Consider the following 22,785-nt stretch of genomic DNA (forward strand, 5'->3'; position numbering starts at 1 on the left):
TGCAGCCCCCCGGGGGTGGCACTCACTGGGACATCCAGCAGCTCCCACGCCCAGCGCCAGGGTGACGTTGTCGGGGCAGCAGCCGTAGACGCTCTGGCTGCAGTGCACGACCAGCAGGGGTGGCGGGGTGGTGGCCAGGGCTGCAGGGGGGGACAGGGACACAAGGGTCACCTCAGCATTCCCATAAATGCTCCTGGAGATGCTGGGAACTGTAGGGGAGGCCGAGACAGGGGACAGCAGAGCACGGGGACAGGGGATGGCCCCTGACAGCAATTCCTGCTTATGCACAGGGAAAGGACAGCAGGGACACAGGTGGGGACAGAGTTGGGGACAGAGCCAGCAGGGAGGGGTGCCTGCCTTGGAAGGACACACCCAGGGACACACCCAGTCAGGAGGGCATGGCTTCTCTCAAGGGACACACCAGGGGACACACCTGGGGACACACCCAGTCAGGAGGGCATGGCTTCTCTCAAGGGACACACCAGGGGACACACCTGGGGACACACCCAGTCAGGAGAGCGTGGCTTCTCTCAAGGGACACACCAGGGGACACACCCAGAGGCAGGAGTGGCGTCCCCAGGGGAGGCACCCAGGAGCAGGAGGGGACTCACCCCGGCAGGCTCCCTGGCTGGTGACAAAGAGCTCCTGGCGCTTCTCACACCGCGTCTTCTTCAGCTCGCACTCGTTTGCGTAGGTGACGCCGTCAGAGCCACACACCTGCCAGCAGCAGGGCCAGGGCACGGCTCAGGGCAGCGCCTGGCAGGGCTGTGCCCCCCGGGGAGGGGACAAGAGGAGGGCAGGGCTCACCGGGCTGCGGGGCACGGCCACGCAGGTGAAGTCACAGACGCAGGGCTCGTCCTCGGCGTCCTCGTCCCACCAGCCCCCGAAGTGGCGGCAGCGCTCCTGCTCACACTCACTGCCATCCCCCGAGCCCGAGCCCCCCGAGCCACACTCTGGGTGCACACAGGGAGGGAAGGGTTAATCACTGCCATGCCGCGAGCCCGAGCCCCCCGAGCCACACTCTGGGAACAGGGAGGGAAGGGTTAATCACTGCCATGCCCCGAGCCCGAGCCCCCCGAGCCACACTCTGGGAACAGGGAGGGAAGGGTTAATCACTGCCATCCCCTGAGCCCGAGCCCCCTGAGCCACACTCTGGGTGCACACAGGGAGGGAAGGGTTAATCACTGCCATCCCTGAGCCCGAGCCCCCCGAGCCACACTCTGGGAACAGGGAGGGAAGGGTTAATCACTGCCATCCCCCGAGCCACACTCTGGGAACAGGGAGGGAAGGGTTAATCCCTGAGATTGGATCCTGCTCACAGTCACTGCCAGCCCCTCAACCACACTCTGGGAACACACAGAAGGAAAGGTTAATCCCTGAGCTTGGTTTATTGAGATTTAAGGTGAATTTGTTACACTGGAGACAGTACCGCTGCTTGGGATGGTGTAGAATTATTGGAGGTTGTGTTGGAAATGGGAAAAGGTTTAATAAAAGGTAAAGTAACAAAAATTTTACAGAGAAAAACGTGAGTTAGGGGGAAGAGGTTCTTCCTCTTGCTAAAACACTCTACAAAAGTAATTATTTCTTTTGTTCTACTCCATGCCTTGATCCAGGAACCTAAATCCCAACTGTGCAGGACCCAAAATCCCAGATAAACGGGAACTAAAACACCAAATAGACAGGAACCAAAATCCCAGTTATCCAGGTACCTAAATCCCAGTTATTCAGAAACCTAAATCGCAAATAAACACCCCAAAGTGTGCACAGGGAGATTGTGGGTGACATGGAGCTGGGGAAGGGCTGGGATTTGGGGCTGGGATTTGGGGTGGGAGGGGACTGAAGCCCCTGCAGCTCTGCAGGATGAGCAGCAGCAGCAGCAGAGATGTGGCTGATTTCAAAGGCTGCTGGAAGGGGAAAAGGGATGGGGGAAGGGGAACCTGGCCCTTTTTCTGGCGTGATCAAAGGCTGGGCTTTGGCATTACACACAGAATTATTCAGGCTCTGCCTGAGGAGGGACAGCAACCTGAAATCCCCCGAGCAGGGCTGTGATCAAACGCCCTGCTCTGACGTCCTCCCCACGTGTGCCAGGCACCCTCAGCTGCCTCCTGTGCCAGCAGAGCCCACAGCTTCCCCTGAGTGGGAAAACTCGGCACATTTTTATTTTTAGGCTCACCAAGCCGACCCCAAAACCTTCCCTGGAGCTCTGCTGAGGCAACAGAGCCGTGGGATGGGATGGGATGGGATGGGATGGGATGGGATGGGATGGGATGGGATGGGATGGGATGGGATGGGATGGGATGGGATGGGATGGGATGGGATGGGATGGGACGGGAGCTTAAAAACCATCCAGGACCAAACCCCTGCCAGGGGCCAGGGATGGCACTGGAGAGGGAAAATTTACACAGGACAAGGGGGAATGGATTCCAACTGAAAACCCTGATGTTTGGGGGGGAAATAGGGAAAAAAGAGGGAAAATTCATATGAGATGCAGAGACAGGGCAGGGGAGAATGGCTTCAAACTGAAAACTGGGAAATTTAGCTGGGATATGAGGGGAAAAAAGAGGGAAAATTTACATGGGATGCAGAGACAGGACAAGGGGGAATGGATTCCAACTGAAAATTGGGAAATTTAGGTGGGAAATAGGGAAAAGATTCCTCCTTGTAGTTTGGCTAGAATTGGAAAAAACTGGGATAGTGGAATGGGGGTTGGAATTAAAAGGGGGCTGGCACAGGACTGGGGATGCTGGGGGTCCTTTGGGCAGTGAGGGAAGCATGGCTGGCACAGGACCTGCTGCTCTGAGGGGTTTGGGGTCTCACAGTGCGCAGCAAGTGAAGCTCCCCTCCCTCCTCCCTCCCCTGCAGACCCAGCACCAACGTACCGTCCTCGCAGGGTCCCATCCTGGCCACCTCGATGCTCCTCTGCAGCTGGCACGAGGCCTCCTGCAGCTGGCAGGGGCTGCCGTAGGTGACGCCGTCGGTGCCGCAGACGGGCGCCGGGGGCTGGCGCTGGCAGCGCGGGCACAGGCACTGCCCGGCCACGCAGCGGCTGCCGAAGGAGCACACCGAGCTGCCACACGACTCTGGGGCACAGGGAGGGACACCCTCAGCCACCCCAAGCAGCTCCCGCGGCCACTGGGGCGTTGGCACAGAGCTGGCACCATTATCGTTATTAGCTTGTTATTAATTCATTATTAATTTAATTTGTTATTCCTAATTTAATCCCTGCAAACTGGGCGCCCACCCTGAGTATTTTGGATTCCCAGCAGCTCTTTCTGGAGGGAAATAAATCTCATTTCATCATTTACTCTGCCACCCTCAGCCGTCCTCCCCCGAATTGTTGGGGAATCTCAGCCCAGCTGAGGACAGGTTTGTGCGAGGCTGAAATCGTCATCGCAGCTTTTGTGATAACGAAGGAGCTGAGCAGGGCTTTTAATTCATTAAGAAATTAGCCCAGACAGCTCCCCGGGCTGGGGAGTGGGGAGGAAAGCAGCAACAAAGAGGAATTGACCCCAGGGGATGGAGGGGAGGGAGGCGATCAAACACAGCTCTGCTCTCACTTCTGCTGCTGGCTGTTAACACATTTTTATCCTAATTCCTACCCTGGCCCCACGGACATTAATCCAATTTCTCTGCTTGGCTGAGACAAATAACACGGAGGGCACTTCCAGTGATGGGGGGAAACCAAACCAAAGCTGCTGGAGAGCCTGGAAATATCAAATTATCCCCCAGGTAAAAGGGAAAATCATGCAGGCAAGGCGTGAGAGCGACCAAATCCGCACAGGGCCGAGCATCGGTGACACGGGGGACAAAGAGGGGACAAAGAGGGGACAAAGGGGACATGGCGACACTCACTGCAGGGGCCCTGGGCAGCCACCACGATGTCCTTCTGCTGGGTGCAGGCCCTGACGTGCAGCTCGCACTCGCTGCTGTAGGTGTTGCCGTCGGTGCCGCACACGGGCTGCGCCGAGGGCACGCACTCGGTGGGGCACACGCAGCGCCCCGTCTCCGCCTCGCAGATGGCACCAAACTGGCACTTCCCGCAGGGCTCTGGGCACGGCAGGGCAAAAACACAGTTAGAGCAGCTCCGGAGGCCGGGCTGGTCATTGTGGGGTGGAGGTAAAGCTCATTTTGAGTGCGATTCAACCCAGATGCTCCCAGGGATAAGGCAGGAATAGGTTCTCTGGCAACCTCCCCACAATCTGTTACTAAATACCTATTATTAGGAAATATTATTATATATTATTAGGAAATATTATTATATTTTTATATATTTATCTATTGTCTGGGCTGGAGATAAAGCTCATTTTTCAGTGCACTTCAACGTGGATGCTCCCAGGGATGAGGCAGGCACAGATTCTCTGGCAACCTCCCCACTTGTCTGTTATTAAATACCTATCATTAGCTAGTATTAGGAAATATTGTATTTTTATATATTAATATTTATATAAAATTATTATATTTTTCCTATTTCTAGGAAATTTTTATAATAGAGACTCAACAAGGTAAAGGCCTTGTCGAGGTTCTAAAGCAGGGAAATGATGCCTCAGGTTTTGGCTTTTCTATTTTTCCGATTCTGCACAGATGCCTCAGGTTTCAGCTTTTCTAATTTTCAGATTCCGTGCTGCTTTCGTGTGTAGTTCTGAGCTTCACATTAAGGTTCACATTTGTTTTTTTTCTGGGGGCACAAAAAACCTTGATTTTGTATCAAAAAGAAAAACCCTCTCTGAGCAGCTCTCCCTCCTTGCAGGAGACAGCAGCAAGCACATCCCCTGACTCCTGGGGATTCACTGATTCATCCTCCCCTCCCAACACCTCCCTCCCTCCCTGCCAGTCATTTCACCAGGAATTTGGCTCCAAGGTGCTTTTCCTGCTTTTCTCCTGCACACAGCAGCTGCTGCCTTGGCATGGGGGAGGAGGAGGCACCAGCCCCCTGCTCAGCTCCTGCTGTTGGCCTGGAGGCTTTTATTCTGGTCTGGAGGTTTTTATTCTGGTTTTTATCCTGGAATGGGATTTTTTGTCCTGGTTTTTATCCTAGCCTGGTGGTTTTATCCTGGCCTGGAGGTTTTTGTTCTGGTTTTTATCCTGGACTGGTGTTTTTTATCCCGGTCTAGAGGTTTTTATTCTGGCCTGAAGGTTTTTATCCCAACCAGGAGGTTTTCATCTTGGCCTGGACATTTTCATCCCAGCCTGGATATTTTCATCCTGGCCTGGAGGGTTTTATCCCGCCCTAGAGGCTTTTCTTTTAACAACCACAAATAATCCCCCTGCCCAAATCTCATCACATCCTTTGTCCTTCACCCTGGTGTTCCTTTTGACGACACACACAGGCCAACAACAACAACAACACAACAATCCCAGCCCAAATCTCACCACAGGGACCCCTGTAACGGATGCTGATGTCCCTTTTGAGGGCACAGCCACCCCAATCCCAGCCCTGGCCGTGTCTCACCGCAGGGCCCCTTGTCCCTGACACCAATGTCCCTTTGATGACACAGCCACCCCAGTCCCACCCTGGCCATGTCTCACCGCAGGGCCCCTTGTCCCTGATGCCAATGTCCCTTTGATGACACAGCCACCCCAATCCCAGCCCTGGCCGTGTCTCACCGCAGGGCCCCTTGTGCCTGACGCCGATGTCCCTCTGCAGCAGGCAGGCCATGGCCTGCAGCTCGCAGGCGCTGCCGTAGCTGCGCTGGTCGGTGCCGCACACGGGGTCGTAGCGGCCCTGGCACTGCTGCTGGCACTCGCACACGGCCTCCTGGTTCTTCACCACGCACGTGGCCCCGAAGGAGCACTCCACGCTCAAGCAGGGGCTGGGAGCGCCCAGGTCTGCAGGGAACAGGGATGGCACGGCTGGCACGGGCGGGATGTCACAGTGCCCCATGGGGCACCTGCCCACCCTAAGGCGTGGTGGGTGTCAGGGCTGCTGGGCTCTGTGCCCTCCTGCCACCCTGCCATGCCCGGCTCAGCACGGCCCCCGTGCCTGGCACAGGTGAGGTATGGGCACAGGGACAGGGACAGGATGGGCACCGCGTCCCCTTGCCAGAAACGATAGCAGCAGCAGCACTGGCAGAACCTTCCAGAGAGCTCCCACAGGGAGGGCTCACTGCCGGGATCCACTGCTGCCTGAAAATCAGCTCCCTTCCCTGGGATCCGCTGCCCCCTGAAAAGCTCCCTTCCCTGAAAAGCTGCCTTCTTCCCTGGAACCACATTGCCCTCTGAAAAGCTCCCTTCCCTGAAAAGCTCCCATCCCCGGGATCCCACTGCTCCCAGCAAAGAGGAGCTGGCTGGGGAGGACACACCTGGTTCCACCCTGCTGCTCATCCCCACCCCATCCTCTTCCCAGGGAGCTCCTGTGGGGAAGGATGGGGACACCCTGTATCTTTCCCCCAGCCCAGATTCCCCCTGGATGCACAGCCCCAGCCCAGCAGTGCCACCTCCCCAGGGGATGCCCAGCAGTGACAAAGTGCCAGCAGAGGCCGTGTCCCGCTCCCTGCAGGCAGGACAGCCCAGGGGCTCACCCCAGCTCCCAGCCAGGAATCCCCCCAGCACCCAGAGCTGAGGAAGGGGTGGCCGTGCTGCTGGGGACAGAGCCAGCACTGCCCTGTGACCCTCTGGGACAAGGGAAGGACACCACGGGGTTCACCTGGGCTGGACAGTGACAAGGACACAGGACAAGGACACAGGTGGGGGCAGACAATGCAGCCTGGAGGAGATGGAGCGACAGCAGACACAGCACAGCCCTGGCAGCAGGCAGAGAGCTGGGCAAGGTCCCTCTGCATGCCCTGGGCACCTCCCCTGCACCAGCACGGCGGTGGCACCTCTGTGGCACCCTGTGCCAGGCAGCCAGGAAGGGCCTGGAGCAGGATCTGCCCACCTAACCCAGCCTAGGGCCAGGGTCTGCAAAGGAACAGGGACAGGGGACAGCTCAGGCACAGGGACACAGCTCAGTCCTCAAATTCAGGCACAAGGACACAGCTCTGTCCCCAAACTCAGCTCAGGCACAAGGACACAGCTCTGTCCGCAAATTCGGCTCAGGCACAAGGACACAGCTCCAGTTCTGTCCCCAAATTCAGCTCAGGCACAAGGACACATCTCTGTCCCCAACTGCAGGCACAAGGACACAGCTCTGTCCCCAACTGCAGCTCAGGCACAAGGACACATCTCTGTCCCCAACTGCAGCTCAGGCACAAGGACACAGCTCTGTGCCCAAATTCAGGCACAAGGACACAGCTCCAGCTCTGGCGCAAGGACACAGCTCCAGCTCTGTCCCCAACTTCCCTGCAGCTCTGAGCTCTTCCCAAGCACCAGGAATTGCTCCCTGGGCTGCTGCCCCCACGTTTGTGTCCCTTTTTTGTCCCCTAACCATGTCCCCCATACAGAGCTGCCAATTCCACAGGGAACATTCCTAGGGAGGAGCCAATTCCGAGCAGAACCAGCTCCTGTGAGCCTGGCAGAGGGAGCTGGGAGGGAGCCCTGGGCTGGGACAGGGGACAAGCAGGACACACGGGCGGCACAGCTGGGGCAGCACAGCTCCAGGCAGGAGGATCTGGGGAAGCCATGGGGTCATTTGGGAGCAGAAGGAGAGGGAAGATCAACCAGGAGCATCCAGGGTGATGCAGCAGCCCTGGGGGGGCTGGCTGAGGAGTGGGGGGCTCCCAGCACCCACCTCTGCTCCCACTCTCCTTTGCCTGGAGGGCACAGCGGGCACCGGGCAAGAGCAATTTCCACTCCAGCAGGGTTTGGGGCCAGGGGTGGGACAGAGCCCAGGGCAAGCTCTCCATCCTGGGGGCTCTCAGGCCCAGCTAGGGCCAGGTGGGAGCAGTGAGAGGGGCCACGGAGCAGGGGCAGCTCCCAGCTGAGGTGTCCGGGCAGGGAGCAGGAGGGTGGTGCCAGGACAGAACTCCTTCCTCCACACAGGCAACACTGTAAAACACAAGACACAGACAAAAGAGGAAAGAGAGAGAGAGAAAGAGAGGACAGCAGAGAGAGGAAAAGACAGATGCAGCTACAGACACTTTTCTTCCTTCTTTCCTTCACGCCTGGCCACACCAGCCTCACCCCATCCCTTCTTTCTGAGCTGCAGCACCCAGAGGGGTTCAAACCAATAAATTTGATGATGGATACTTATCAACAATTATTATTTTACCAATTGAAATTGCAATACTTGTTTTTGAATGAAGACCGGAGCTGAAAACAAACAAACAAGCGAGCTCTTAACAGCTAGCTACAAAATAGAAATTCCTGTGAAATGTGTTTTTCAATTGTTCTCCCAATCACTTTCCTCCCTTTTAATGGCTTGGATGGTTTTGTTTGGCTTTGCCTCCCTGGCCTGGCTGCTGGAAAAGGCGGGAGAGCTCAGGGTTTGTCAGGCAGGTGCTCGTTAAAGAGGGGTTAAAGTGCTGCCAAGCCCTTGCCCAGCTCTGCTTTCCCACAGCTCCCGGGCACGATGAGCTCCCCAGCCCTGAGCTCTGAGCTTCTCCTGTTCCTTTCCAGAGCTGACAGGGCTAAAAAAATCCGCCCACACCTCCTGGGGCTGGGCTCCAGGGCTGCCTGGGGCCGTCACAGGCACGCTGCAGCCCCAGCATGGCAGACAGAGCCCTGGGTTTGATCCATTCCCCCATTTTCTGCTCCTGCCCCACCAGGATGCAGCTCCTGGAAGCAGATGTGTGCTGGGCAGCAGGGAGGGGAGCTGAAATCAAGGAGAGGGAGGAATGGCAGGTGCATCAGGAGCTCACCCTGCCGCTCCTGGCCCTTTTCCACGGAACACGGTGGAAATGATGCGTGGCTGATGCTCAGAGCAGCATGAATTCCCTGCTCGTCCCAGAAATTTGGGAATTTTCAGCCTCTCAAGGAGGCACAGGGGAGGGGGAGGCTTCAGTGGAATTTTTTTTAATATTTTCCAGGTTCTATATATTTGATTCATATAATATATTATATAATATAATTAATATATTGTATAACATGTATTTATATATTCTTATATTTATATATTATAATACTATTATATTTTTCTATATATGTTATACATTATATAAAATGCATAATTTATAATAATATAATCTATATTAATGTATCTTTTCTATTGATATATTAAATAATCTATTAAAAAGAACATATTAATGTTCCAGATGTTAATATTAACATATTAATATTCTAGCCTCTAGAATACAACCCTCTAGCCAGGGCTGCAAAAAATCCCCCCTGATGGGATCACAGCCCTTCCCACAGGGAAAACCTGGGGGATTGACTCCCAGCCATTCCCCCACCAGGAACATAGAGAAATGGAGGCTTAAAAATAACAGCTGTGATTATTCTGAGTGGGTTTTTGGGAGCCTGACAAATTCTTTTCCAGCAGCTGGGTCTGGCAGCCTCGAAATCCTCCAGCAGGAGCACAAAGCCAACAAAACACATCCCCAGTGTGGGATCCTGATTGCCAAGCACTTCAGGAGGCTCAGCCCAGCTGATACCTGATCAAACATCAGCTTAAAAGAACAGGACGCAGTTCCAGAGGTGGGAGAAACCCAAACTGAGCCAGAATGAACAACCTGTAACTCATCCAAACGAGTGCAGGGGCTGCTTCAACCTCCTGCACTTCCTGGGGGAGAACCTCACACCTGGACACTCCTAAGGATCCCATCCTATCCCATCCTGCTGAGAAAGGTCCATGGGGAGCTTCTCCTAGAGACGAGACAAAGACACGGTGAGAGCTGCACAGAGGGCACAGAGGGAAGAGCTCCTGGTGGAGAGAGGCAGGCAGGCATGGAAGGGAGAGCGTGGATGGAGTTTGGAGACTGGCACTACCCCGGGAGGAGCAATGGATGGCATGGATTGAGGGGAACAGAAACCAGCAGGAGGTCACAGACACGTGGCTCAGACACGGAGGGCTGTCGCCAGTGTCACACAGCACACAGAGACAGGAGACGTGCACACAGCAGGGCTGCTGGAAGGACAGAAACACGGGGCAGGGACGGGCCAGGCTGAGCCCAGGGACCGCTCAGTGGGCACCCACTGCAGCCCTGAGCGTGCCACCCTGCCTGGAGAGGGCTGGAAGGGCCAGGGGTGGGGGAGATCAGCATTCCCACAGGAGAGGGGGAGCAGCATCACTGTGGGATGATTCGGGGACCAGCATCCCCATGGGACGGCATCCCCATTGGACAATTTGGGGTCTGACACCCTACAGGACAACTTGGAGACCACCATCCCCACGGGACAACATGGGGCCCACCACCCCTACAGGACAATCTGGGGACCATCATGCCCACATGACATCACCCCTAGTGGACAACTTGGGGCCCACGATCCCTGTGGGACAACTTGGGGACCATCATCCCTGCAAGACAACTGGGGGCCCACCACGCCTACATGACATTACCCCTGTGGGACAACTCAGGGCCCGCATGAGCCCACGGCCATGGGCCAGCTTGGTGCCCACCCTCCCCATTGCCCCCAGCTGCCGTGCCCGGTGCTCACCGCAGGGCCCGCTGTGCCGCGTGGGGATGTGCTGCTGCTGCAGGCACTCGGCGCGGCGCCGCTGGCAGTCGCTGCCGTAGGTGCGGCCGTCGCGCGCGCACAGGGGCCGGAAGGCGCCGTCGCAGGCGATGCGCTCGCAGGAGCAGCGCGCGGCCCCACGCCGGTTCAGGCACACCGCGCCCAGCCGGCACGGCTCCGGGCACTGGTCTGCGCGACACGGCACAGCAGGAGTTAGTGGGGGTTTTAAAAATACTTTTCAGGTTCACTACTGATTTTTTTAATATATTTTTCAGGTTCCATACTGATGCTTTAGTTTTGTTTCTTCAATACTTTTAAGGTTCTGTACTGATGCTTTAGGTTTAAACTTTTATGTTTTTCTTATATTAATATAAAAGCCTTAAGTTTAGGCTTTTAGATTAATATACAGTGTGTTATGATAAATTATACTAATTATACATAATATATGTAACTGCATTATAATTATACATTATACAATTATGCATTATATTAAATATATGTAATATATATAATATATTTACTATGTGTATCTATATAATGTATTATATAATATATAATGTACCATATATCTTTTATTTCTATATTTTTAATATTATAATATTATTATTTCTATATATATTTAATTATTATATTATATTATTAATATATTGTATAATGTGTATTTATATATTCTTATATTTATATATTATAACACAATTGTGCTCTTCTATATTTAATATTATATTTTACATAAAGTACATAATCTATAATAATATAATCTATATTAATATATATTTTTATATTGATAAATTAAAGAATATATTAAAAAGAATATATTAATACATTTAGCAAAGAACTATTACTATTTTAAACAGAACACAGCCTCTAGCCTCTGTTCTAGGCAGTCTCTTTGGGCACCCAGGGATGCTCCGAGCGAGGAGGATGAGGAGGATGAGGAGGGCGGGCACTCACCCTGCGGCTGGCACTGTCCCGAGCGCACCTTCTGGATGTCCATGCCGCGGATGGCGCCCGAGCGGGCCATGGCGCACTCGCTCTCATAGGTGACGCCGTCGTCGCCGCACACGGGGTCCCTGCCCGGGGGACAGCCCTCGGGCCGGGGCAGCAGCTCCGCCCGCCGTGTCCGCGGGTTCACCCGGCACACGCGGCCCGGCTCGCTCGGCACGGCCTGGCACGGGTCTGGCACGGGCGGGAGGGGAGGGTCACTGCCTGCCCTCTGGCACGGTCACTCCCTGCCCAAACCCTGCCCAAACCGCGCTTCCCAGGCTCTGCTCCTTCCCCAGGAGCCCCCAAATCTTCCTTTGGGCCCCAAAGTCACTCCCTGCCCTCTGGCACCTTCACTCCCTGCCCAAACCGGGGCTTCTCAGGCTCTGCTGCATCCCTGCATTAACCTAAGAGCCCCCAAAATCTTCCTTTGTGCTGCTAAGGACTCAGTCCTTACTGAGCCCATTTCCAAAGGGAACAGCACTGGGATAAACTCCGACTTTTCCCCCATCCTGAGCTGCTTTTGGGGTGCTGCAACTCCAGGATGCTCTAATTCCAGAAGTTGTTCAGGATGCTCTAATTCCAGGATATTTTAGCTCCAGGAGCTGTTTGGGATGCTCCAATTCCAGGGTATTTTGATTCCAGGAGCTGTTTGGGATGTTTTGGCTCCAGGATCTCTTTGGGAAGCCGGGCAGCAGCAGCAGCAGCATTTCCCGGCCCAAAGCTGGGCCAGGGCAGCAGCAGGAGGAGCTGACCCCGGTGCTGGAGTCAGCCGGGCTGGAGCACAAACACCCGAGGGAAGGAAGCACTGCCTGGTTCTTGGCTCAGCAGCTGTCACCACAGTGACCTTTCACTGCCCACAGTGACCTTCTCCTGTCCAAACTGACCTTTCACTGCCCAGAGTGACCTTTCACTGCCCAAACCACCCCTTTTTCTACCCAAACCACCCTTTTCTGCCCTTTCCCTGCCCAAACCACCCCTTTCCTACCCCCTGACCCTCCACCCCCCTCCTCCTCCGCTCTCCCACCTCTCCTTCCCCCCACACCCTCACCCCAGAAGGGCATATTTTTTAACCCCCTCCTCCCCGAGACACTGGAGCCCCTGCTCACCACAGGGGCCATCGAACTTCTTGAAGACGTTCTCCTGCTTGTCGCAGGCGTGCTTGTTGAGGTGGCACTGGCTGCGGTAGTCGCGGCCGTCGCTGCCGCACACGGGGCTCTCGGGGACGCCGCTGCACGACGAGGGGCACACGCACTTGGCGCCCTGGCCGTCAGGGGAGGGGACACACGTGCTGCCAAAACTGCACGTCACCTCGGCACAGGGGTCTTTGGAGCCTGGGGGACACGGGAAGGGACACGGGTGAGGGCATGGAACGGGTGAGAGCGCGGCACGGGTGAGAGCGTGGCACGGCATGTCCTGTTCCTCTTATGGAATAACTTCAATATATCCCAATATCCCCCAAATCCATCCCTCTAAATGTCGCCATCTAACAGTAATGGATAATTTTCCACAGCTTCAGTAGATCCTTGGAGCCTGAGGGACACAGGAGGGGACATGGTGAGGGCATGGAACGGGTGAGAGCATGGAATGGGTGAGAGCGCAGCACGGGATGTCCTGTTCTTCTTATGGAATAACCCCAATATATCCCAATATCCCCAAAATCCATCCCTCTAAATGTCGCCATCTAACAGTAATGGATAATTTTCCACAGCTTCAGTAGATCCTTGGAGCCTGAGGGACACAGGAGGGGACACGGTGAGGGCATGGAACGGGTGAGAGCACGGCACTGGTGAGAACGCAGCACAGGGGCATTTCTCTCATGGAATAACTCAAACATATCCCAATATCCCCAAAATCCATCCCTTCAAATGCCCTGATTCAGCAGCAATGGATAATTTCCCATCATTTTTCTATCACTTTTCCCCCTGATCACAGTCTGCTGACCTCCAAAGCAGAGCTGGTGATTCCTCAGCTTCCCTTCCCAGCCTTTGGCATCCCTGGCCCAGCCCATGGCCATCATTTCTCCATCATTTTCCCACCCTTTCTCCATCATTTCCCCACCATTTCTCCTCCTTACCACACTCTCCTGACACCCAAAGCGGCTCTGATGCCCCCAGCCCTGTGCCCACCCCGAAGTGTCCCTGCCCGCCCTGGGGACAGCCAGGGTCCCTCACTCACCGCAGGGTCCCTTGCTGACCACCTTGATCCTCCTCTGCTGGTTGCACTGGGCCCTGTCCAGCTCGCACTCGTTGCTGTAGGTGGAGTGGTCGGAGCCGCACACCGGGGCCACCACGGGGGCACAGGGACCCTTCCTGCACACGCACGAGGCCTGGCCCGGCTCCGAGGGGCTGCGCTCGCACACGGCCCCGAACCCGCACAGCATCCCCCGGCACCCTGAGGGCACAGGGACACACACACAGGGGTCACCAAACCCACCAAACCCCACACAGCATCCCCCGGCACCCTGTGGGCATGGAGACATCCCATGGGTACAGGGACACACACACAGGGGGCACAGGGACCCTTCCTGCACACGCACGAGGCCTGGCCCGGCTCTGAGGGGCTGCGCTCGCACACGGCCCCGAACCCGCACAGCATCCCCCGGCACCCTGAGGGCACAGGGACATCCCATGGGTACGGGGACACACACACAGGGCGCACAGGGACACACAGAGCATCCCCTGGCACCCTGAGGGCACAGGGACATCCCATGGGTACAGGGACACACACACAGGGGGCACAGGGACACACAGAGCATCCCCTGGCACCCTGAGGGCACAGGGACATCCCATGGGCATGGGGACACATGAGGGTCACAGGGATACACACACACAGGGGACCCCAAACCTTTCCCTAAAAATCCAATTTCCCCCTTCCCTGGAACAGCTCCGTGTTGGGAGAGCAGCTAAGAATGGGAAAAGTTCAAGGCCGTGGCTAATTCCAAGTCTTGCACCTGCAAGGACACTGTCCTTGAGCATAGCTGTGTTACCATAACAAAGTGCTGTGGTTGAGAGACTAGAGACATGAGAAAAGAGAGATGTAACTCTTAAGGAATGGGGAAGAGCTGATGTTGTGGTGTGGCCAATGGATGGTGTAAATTACAGAATATTCATGAGCTTATTACTTGCTGTATAAGTGTCTGATGGTCTCTTCAATAAACAGAGCTTGCTGATCTCATATTGAGAGTCCCAAGTCTTCCCTGCACCCAACAAATGGCTCATCTCTGACAAACAGCTCATTCTGCAACAGCTCCATCCATTCCTGGAGGTGTTCCCTGCCCCAGTGCCCCCCAGTTGCCCCAGTGCCCCCTCCCAGGGTACCCCAGTGCCCCCCAGACGTCAGAACCAGAGCCTGACCTACATAAAAGGGAAAGGAGGAATCCTAAAATCAAACTCCTCATTTACACTTCAATTCCCAGGCGTCTGCCTTTGACTGCCTGGAGATTCTGGAGCTGCAAATCCAGAGATAAATCCCAGGAAATCAAAAGGAAAAGGATTCTCCTCCTCTCCTGCCCCAGCACGAGATAAATCCCATAAATCCCGGGAAATCAAAAGGAAAAGGATTCTCCTCCTCTCCCAGTGGTATCTAAAGGGATTCATCATTTTCTGAAGAGTCTGAGTCTCTCCTGCACTTCCCAGAGCTGCTCTTTCCCTCGCTTTGGGGTTTTTAAAATGCAGATGAGATGTAAAAATTCCAGGGGATGGGAACTGTGGGATTCATCCCAAGGGAAGGGAATGGGGTGTGGGAATGGAGCTGGGGCTGGCTTGGCCATGGCCATGCCCTGAGACACAGAGTTAATTCTTAATTTAAAGTAAAAATCTATTTCAGATTTAAATGGAGAATGGGATTATTCCCATTCATCTGAATGAATGGTTTAAATTATTTAGTTTGCAGTTTACTCACACAGATGAACTATGTTGTTTTAACCTGGTTGATCTGTTAAATTTACTGTGCTCAAAAAACCCCTTATATTGGCAAAAAAACCCTTGTGCCCAAAAGGGGCAGTGGGAATGGAAGGGCTGGGCATTAATTAATTTGGGCTGGGCATTAATTTGGGGTGAGCATTAATAATTCGGACTGGGCATTAATTAATTAATTTGGGGTGAGCATTAATTAATTTGGGCTGGGTGAGGTGCCCGTTGCCATGGAGAGCAGCTGGGCTGGTGCTCCTGTCCCCCACCCAGCCCTGCTCATCAATATTCAAATATTCAGCCCTGCCCAATCAATATTCAAATATTCAGCCCCGCCCCATTGAAATTCAAATATTCATCGCATCACCCAGGGTGGGGAGCGAGGAGGAGCCCCTTCCTTCACCCCAAACCTGAGCCCTGGCTTTGTTAGGCTGGACAGTGACCCTGCCCAGCTTTGGGAGGGGAAGGGACCTCCCCAAACCCCCAGGTTCATCCAACCCTTGATCCCCCAGCTCCTGAGCAAACCTCATCCAAATCCCAGCCTTCTCCCAGCCCAAACCTTGTCCCAAACCACACCAAGCCCACCCCAGGCACACAACCAGCACAAACCCATCCCCTCCCTGTGTCCCCTGCACCCCCCAAACCCCTCCTACACCCTGGACCCCCCAGAACGGGCCCTTCTCCATCTCCTGTGGGATCTTCTGGAGGTCTGGCATCTGCCTGGGCCGGGCTGCTCATGTTTTGGAGCCCTGAGCAAGGAGTTCCACCCACGTGGGGGTTTATTTTTCGCTCGAGATGCCTTTCCCCGGGCCAATTATAGACTAATCACATTTTATCTCACATCCTTTTTTCCCCCACCCCCAGCAGGGGAGGCAAAAATGAGGGAAAAAATATAAAATAATAATTTTTAAAAGGCAACAAGCAGGTTATTAATTGGCTGCTGTTTTCTGTTTGCTGGGCTCTTATCTGCGCACGTGGAGGTGGGGGAAGAGCTGCCAGCAAAGGCAGGGGGTTTAAGCCTGGTTTTAAAAAGGGAACAAAGCTCCTGTGATGGTTTTATCTCAGCCTGGGCTTGCCTGCCCTGCATCCAGCAGCTCCTGAAGCTGATAAGAACCTCACAAAGAAAAAAATAAAAAAAAAAACCAAAAAACCAAACCCAAAGTTCTCTGTGAAACCAGAGGAAAGGTGGGAGAAAATGCAAGGCTGCAGAAATTCACCTTTTGCAGCCCTTCCCTGCTTCCAGCCAGGAAAATATCTGGGAAAAGGGAGCACTAAGGGGCTCCTGCATCCCCTGCTCACCAAAATCCTGAATTCCCAGGAAAGCTCCTGGAAAAAGGGGGCAATGAGAGGCACCTGCTTTCCTTCCTCACACAAATCCTGCATCCTAAAAAATTCCCTGGAAAATGGGAGCACTGAGAGGTTTGGGGACACTCTGCACTCAGCCCCAGGGCTTTGGGGACACTCAGCCCCAGGGCTTTGGGGACACTCAGCCCCAGGGGTTTCAGGGCTTTGGGGACACTGGGGACACTGCACTCACCATCCCGCGGCGGCGTCGGCGTCTGCGTGAAGTAACTGTTGGGTTTGTCTGCAAGGAAACAAAAACCAGGGAGCTGTCACGGGTTCCTCGGGCACAACCCTGCCCCAGCCCTTTTTGGGATGGAGTTTCACCCCTCCTTGAGGAGATTTGGCTCCCAGGAGCTCCTGGAAGCAGGAGGGAATGGCAGGAAGGGGAGGCAGGATCACCCAAACCCAGTTTGGGACAGCCCCAGGTACTGATGGAGCTGTCATGGGTTCCTCAGGCACAACCCTGCTCCCAGCCCTTTTTGGGATGGTGTTTACCCCTCCTTGAGCAGGTCTGGCTCCCAGGAGGTCCCAGGAGGTCCCAGGATCCCCCCAAAGCCAGTTTGGGGCAGCCCCAGGTCCCAATGGAGCTGTCATGGGTTCCTTGGGATGCTGCTTCACCCCTCCATGAGCAGATCTGGCTCCCAGGAGGTCCCAGGATCCCCCCAAAGCCAGTTTGGGGCAGCCCCAGGTACCAGGGGAGCCTCTCTGGGAGCAGCCCCCAGTCCTGGCAGGGCTGGACCTGCCCCAGCCTGCCCTGCCCCATCTCCTGGGGGCTCTGGGGCCAATCCTGCTGTGGATCACACCCCACACACACCTGGGCACGCAGCCAGCAGCTCAGCCCAGAGCAGGAATGCTGCAGCCCCCTGCATCACTCCTGCCCTTCCAAATCCTCACATCCCACAGTCATCATTTGCACCAGCCCTTCCAGATCCTCACATCTCCCAATCATCTCCAGCCCTTCCCAAATCCTCACATTCCCCAGATCATCACCAGCCCTTTCCAAATACTCACATCCCACAATCATCACCTGCACCAGCCCTTCCAAATCCTCAGATCCCCTGGATCATCACCAGCCCTTTTATAAACCCTGCCCTCCCCTGGATCATCTCCTGCCCTTTCCAAATCCTCACATCCCACAATCAACACTTGCACCAGCCTTTCCAAATCCTCACATCCCCCCAGTCATCTCTAGCCCTTCCCAAATTCTCACAACCCCCATATCATCATTTGCACCAGCCCTTCCAGATCCTCACATCTCCCAGTCATCACCAGCCCTTCCCAAACCCTCACATCCCCCAAATCATCACCTGCACCAGCCCTTCCCAAATCCTCACATCCCCTGGATCGTCACCAGCCCTTCCCAAATCCTCCATTCCCGGATCCCCACCCAGATTAGGGATGGAGCTGCCAGCAGCAGCAGCAGCAGGTGGGAGCTGTCCTGGCCCACGCAGAGCCACCCTCACAGCTCTGCTCCCTCTTCCCTGCCAGGGAAAAGTGGGACAGGGAGCTGCCAATCCGGGATTGTCCCCAAGGCAGCCCCAATGCTGGAATTGTCCCCAAGGCTGCCCCAATGCTGGGATTGTCCCCAGGGCACCCCCAATCCCAGGACTGTCCCCAGGGCAGCCAGGAGCTCCGGGAGGAGCCCAGCCTGGTGACCCTGGGATCCATCCTGCCCGCTCAGGGACACCTACAGTTATTGAGGAAGAGCAGCACGGCGAATCCCAGCGTGGAGGTGGCCAGCAGGATGAGGCAGATGTTGCAGGGGATCATGAAATACCTCACCACCAGGGACACCTTGTGCTGGTAGAGCCGGTCCCGCTCCAGGGCCCCCGGCGCCATGGGGTACTGGCACGCTGTCATGCTGGGCACCCCCAGGCTCGCAGGGATCCCTGTCCTTGCCCCCGCGTGCTTTTGGCAGTTTAGGTTTTCCCAGAGGTTCCCATCTCGGCTGGCAGCAGGGTGGGGGCACCTTCAGGACTCTGTGCCCGGCGGTGCCATGGCAGAGGCGTGGCCTTGGGGACAGCTTGGGGACAGCTATGGAGGCACAGGGACACTCAGCCAGCCCCGAGGTGTCAATCCATGGGTGCTCGCAGACAGCAAGCCAAAATGCCCAGAAAGGAAACCAAAATGCCCGGAAAGCAAACCAAAATCCTGGCGCCGAGGGCTCCAAATCCGTGGCTGAGCCCAGCAGGACAAGGACACGCCGGGCTGGGAACGGTGGGAATGTGACAGCAGGAGCAGAGCTGGGACAGGGACAGTGCCAGCACAGGAGTGCTCCCAGGCTTGGGAATATTGCTGTTCTCTGGGATAACGGCTGAGATCCTCCAGGATAACCTCTCAGATCCTCTGGGCTATCTTCTGGGATAACTGCTGAGATCCTCTGGGATATCTTCTAGGATCCTCAAGGATAACTGCTGAGATCCTCCACGATGTCCTCTCAGGTCCCCCAGGATCACCTCTTAGATTCTCTGGGATATCCTCTCAGATCCTTCAGGATAATCTCTGGGAACCCCCAGGATCACCTCTCAGATCCTCGCCAGTCTCACTCGGGGCACACAGAGCTCCCTCCGCTGTCCAGCGGCTCCTCCAGGACACGTCCGGCAGCCTCTGACCCTCTGCAGGTCCTCACAGCTGGGAGCGGCCAAAATTCCGGGAGAAACCCAAAATTCTGGGAGTGGCCAAGTTTCCAGGAGCAGCCCAAAGGATTCCCAGAGAAAACCCAAAATTCCAGGAGCAGCCAAGATTCGAGAGCAGCCCAAGGATTCCAGGAGCATCACAAGGATTGCAGGAACAGCCCAAGGATTCCGGGAGAATCTCAAAATTCCAGGATCAGTCCAAGGATTCTGGGAGCAGCCAAGATTCCGGGAGCAGCACAAGGATTCGGGAGCAGCCTGAGAATTCCAGGATCAGCCCGAGGATTCCAGGATCAGACCGAGGATTCCAGGATCAGCCCGAGGATTCCGGGCTCAGCCCGAGGATTCGGGAGCAGCCCGAGCATTCAGGGCTGCGGCTCAGCCGCGCCGCGCTCAGCCCAAGGCAGACACTCCCTCTCTCCCTCCGAGGCTCCTCTCAGCTCCATCCCCGCTGCCTCCCCAGGCCAGCCCGGCTCTCCAGGACCCAGCCGAGGCTCGGCCCGGCGGGCGGGGGCCCGGCTCGGTTCGGCCCGGCTCAGTGCCCGCCTGGCGCCGCTCGGACATGCCGGTGCCTCCCGGGCGGAGCGCGGCTCGGCGGCATGGAGCGGCTGGGATGGATGAGATGGGATGGGTGGGTGGGAGGATGGGTGGGTGGGATGGATGGGTGGGAGGTGGATCCTATTCCTGGTGGTCTCCGTGCGCCCCCCGCGCGGGGAAGGGGCCGCGCAGCATCAGACAAGGGAGCGGCAGCGCGGAGCGAGCCCGGAGCTGCCCCCGCCCCGCATCCCTCCCTCCTTCCCTCCCCACCCTCCTCTCCCTCCCTCCGCCCGACCCCGGCGAGCCAACAAAGGGGCGCGGGGGCGCAGGGGCGCGGCGCACACAAAGGGCGGGGGCGGCGGGGGTCGCGCAGGAACCGCTCCCCACCCGGGCGTGGCGAGGGAAGGGCGGGGGACCCTCCCCAGGACCCCCGGGATCAGCACGGAGGGGTGCGATAGGCGAGAGGGGGCTCAGCCCCTCCGGCTGCCCGCACCTCTGCCGGCATCGCCCCCCGAGAGACCCCCGGGGATGGCAGAGCAGCATGGAAAAACCCGGTTATTGTTTTTAGGGTGTTATCAGCACAGGCTCCCCAAAACCAGCCTGAAAGAGCAGCAGGAGAAAACCCGGTTATTTTTAGGGTGTTACCGGCACAGGCTCCCCAAAACCAGCCGGGAAAAAGGAGCAGGGATGGAACTGCTCCAACCCTGCGGGCTGTTCCTGCATCCCTCTCGGATGGGGAAGGTGCCACCAGCAGGGCTGCGTGGAAGCCAGAGGAAGGTGAAGGTCCAACAATGGGCTGGGAGCTGCTGCCCCAAACACAAACCCAGGAGCTCGCCCTGCCCTGCCTCGGGTGGAGGCTCTGCCAGGATGGCAGAACACAAACATTCCCTCCCCTTCTCCCTCTGGGGGTCTGGGGGCTGTGGCTCCATCGAGGCAGCTCTGGAGGCTGCTCACAGTTCCTGCTCCCCACTGGATTCCTGCTCCCTGCTCCTCCCAAAAGCAACAACTCGGGACAAAAACCTTCACCAGGGGCAGGTTCTGCTCCCAGCCCTCCCAAGAATCCTTCCCACCTCACCCAGGCAATGCACCTGCAGCCCCAGGGACACAGAGATTAAAGAATCCTCCCCTCCCACGGGGACACGGGGGGACACTGGGTGGTCCCCAGCAGGGCAGGGCCCCCCTGCAGGAGCTCCCTGTGGGATGGGCACAAATTGCCCCCCAGCCACCCCACAAACCCCCCTGGTCCTCTCCGAGGGCTGGGAGCATCCTGAGGTGCAAATCCAAGGAAAAAATCAGAAAAAAAAGGGGGAAAAACCAAAGTCACATCCAGGAGATTGCTCTTCTTTAAACCTGCCGTGCTCCCTGCATCCTTCTGCTGCTCCTGCATCCTTCAGTGCCTTTTCCTGCATTCTTCTCCTGTTTGTTCTTGCATCCTTCCCAACCCAGCTCCTGCATCCTTCTGCTGCTCCTGCATCCTTCCCATGTTTTCCCCTTCCATCCTTCCCGTCCCAGCCCCTCCACCCTTCCTGTGCCACAGGGGCCCAATTCCTGCCCTGCTGTCACCACTCTGTGCCCATCCCTGTCCCCTCCACAGCCCCAGGGTAGGGCCCAGCCCCGGCTGTGAACAATTCCCAGAGGGAACCGAGCTTTGCCTCCTCCCCGAGCTGCTTTCACATGCAAATCAGCCACGTCCCTCCCTGTCCCCTGCGGGGCCACTTTGAGGGGCAGCTTTTGTGTCCCCAGCCCCAGCAGGGACACGCTGGCTCCTCACCCTCCTGGGAATCCCAAACACTGTGTCCCTCTGGGGTTTGGCATGGCATCTTACACTCTCGGGGTCCCTTTGCCCTGCTGTGACCCCAGTGGGGTCACTTTGGGGTCCATCAGTGTCCCTGTCCCAGAGGTGCCACCTCTCTGGTGACAATGAGAGTGACTTAGGGGTCCATCGGTGTCCCTGTCCCCAGAGCCACCCAGCTGCCACCTCTCTGGTGACACTGACAGCAGGCACAGGACAGTGTCACCTGCTCCCTCGGCCAGCCAGGGACACCCAGCCAGGTGTGTTCCTGGCCTGTCACCTCAGCCAGGAAGGAGAACCCAGCAAGAGATCGCCGAGCAAAAAAGGCCAGAAAGTAAAAAAAAAAAGTAAAGAGAGCAAAAAGGCAAAAAAGAAAAAAAAAAAACCAAAATGGCCATAAAAGCCTAAATGGCCATAAAAGTCAAAATAACCATAGAAGCAAAAAGAGGCCATAAAAGCAAAAACAAAGGACGTAAAAGTCACCTTTGGCTCCAGAAGGCACAGCTGGGAGAGCCAATTCAGGTGTCACAGCCGGGCCAGAGGGTGACAGGAGGGTGACAGGGGGGGCTAAGGACAGCAGGGAGGGGTTATCCCAAAACTCCTGAAATACAGATATATAGATTCTATACAGATTCTATATTGATCTATATATATAATAGAATATATAAATATATTTTCTATAAATTCCTGGGCTGGCAGGAATATACATTATATATATTCTATTATATATAGAATATATAATAGAATATACAGAATATTATATATTCTATATAATATATAGAATATAATAGATATATATTATTATATATCTATAATATTCTATATGTAGTAATATATATCTATAATGTATATATTATCTATAAATATCTATTATATAATTGACATATATAATATATAATATAATAATATATATTATATATGTATATTCTATATATAATAGAATATATATAGTCTATTATATATATAAAGAGAGACTATGTATATTATATATAGAATATATATGCTGCTCCATGGGAGCAGCAGCCTGAGCTTGAGCTTAAATTCCCTCCCGTTCCTCCCAGCTCCCAAAACCCCGATCTGCTGCTCGGGAGGATGATTG

The 22,785-nt window shown here is 55.4% G+C and overlaps 1 protein-coding gene across 1 annotated transcript in view; it reads right to left on the reverse strand.

The window, feature by feature from the left end:
- AGRN (agrin) overlaps window positions 1-22,785 on the reverse strand; it is a 66,364-nt gene that overhangs the window by 21,714 nt on the left and 21,865 nt on the right. Inside the window, 11 exon segments of the mRNA XM_059487567.1 lie at window positions 27-140; window positions 612-717; window positions 808-953; window positions 2,880-3,080; window positions 3,853-4,047; window positions 5,605-5,826; window positions 10,471-10,677; window positions 11,440-11,664; window positions 12,579-12,803; window positions 13,648-13,863; window positions 16,918-16,965. Coding sequence (XP_059343550.1) covers window positions 27-140; window positions 612-717; window positions 808-953; window positions 2,880-3,080; window positions 3,853-4,047; window positions 5,605-5,826; window positions 10,471-10,677; window positions 11,440-11,664; window positions 12,579-12,803; window positions 13,648-13,863; window positions 16,918-16,965 — 1,905 coding nt within the window.

The sequence above is a fragment of the Ammospiza nelsoni genome, chromosome 22, assembly GCF_027579445.1.
Source record: "Ammospiza nelsoni isolate bAmmNel1 chromosome 22, bAmmNel1.pri, whole genome shotgun sequence".
NCBI lineage: Eukaryota > Metazoa > Chordata > Aves > Passeriformes > Passerellidae > Ammospiza > Ammospiza nelsoni.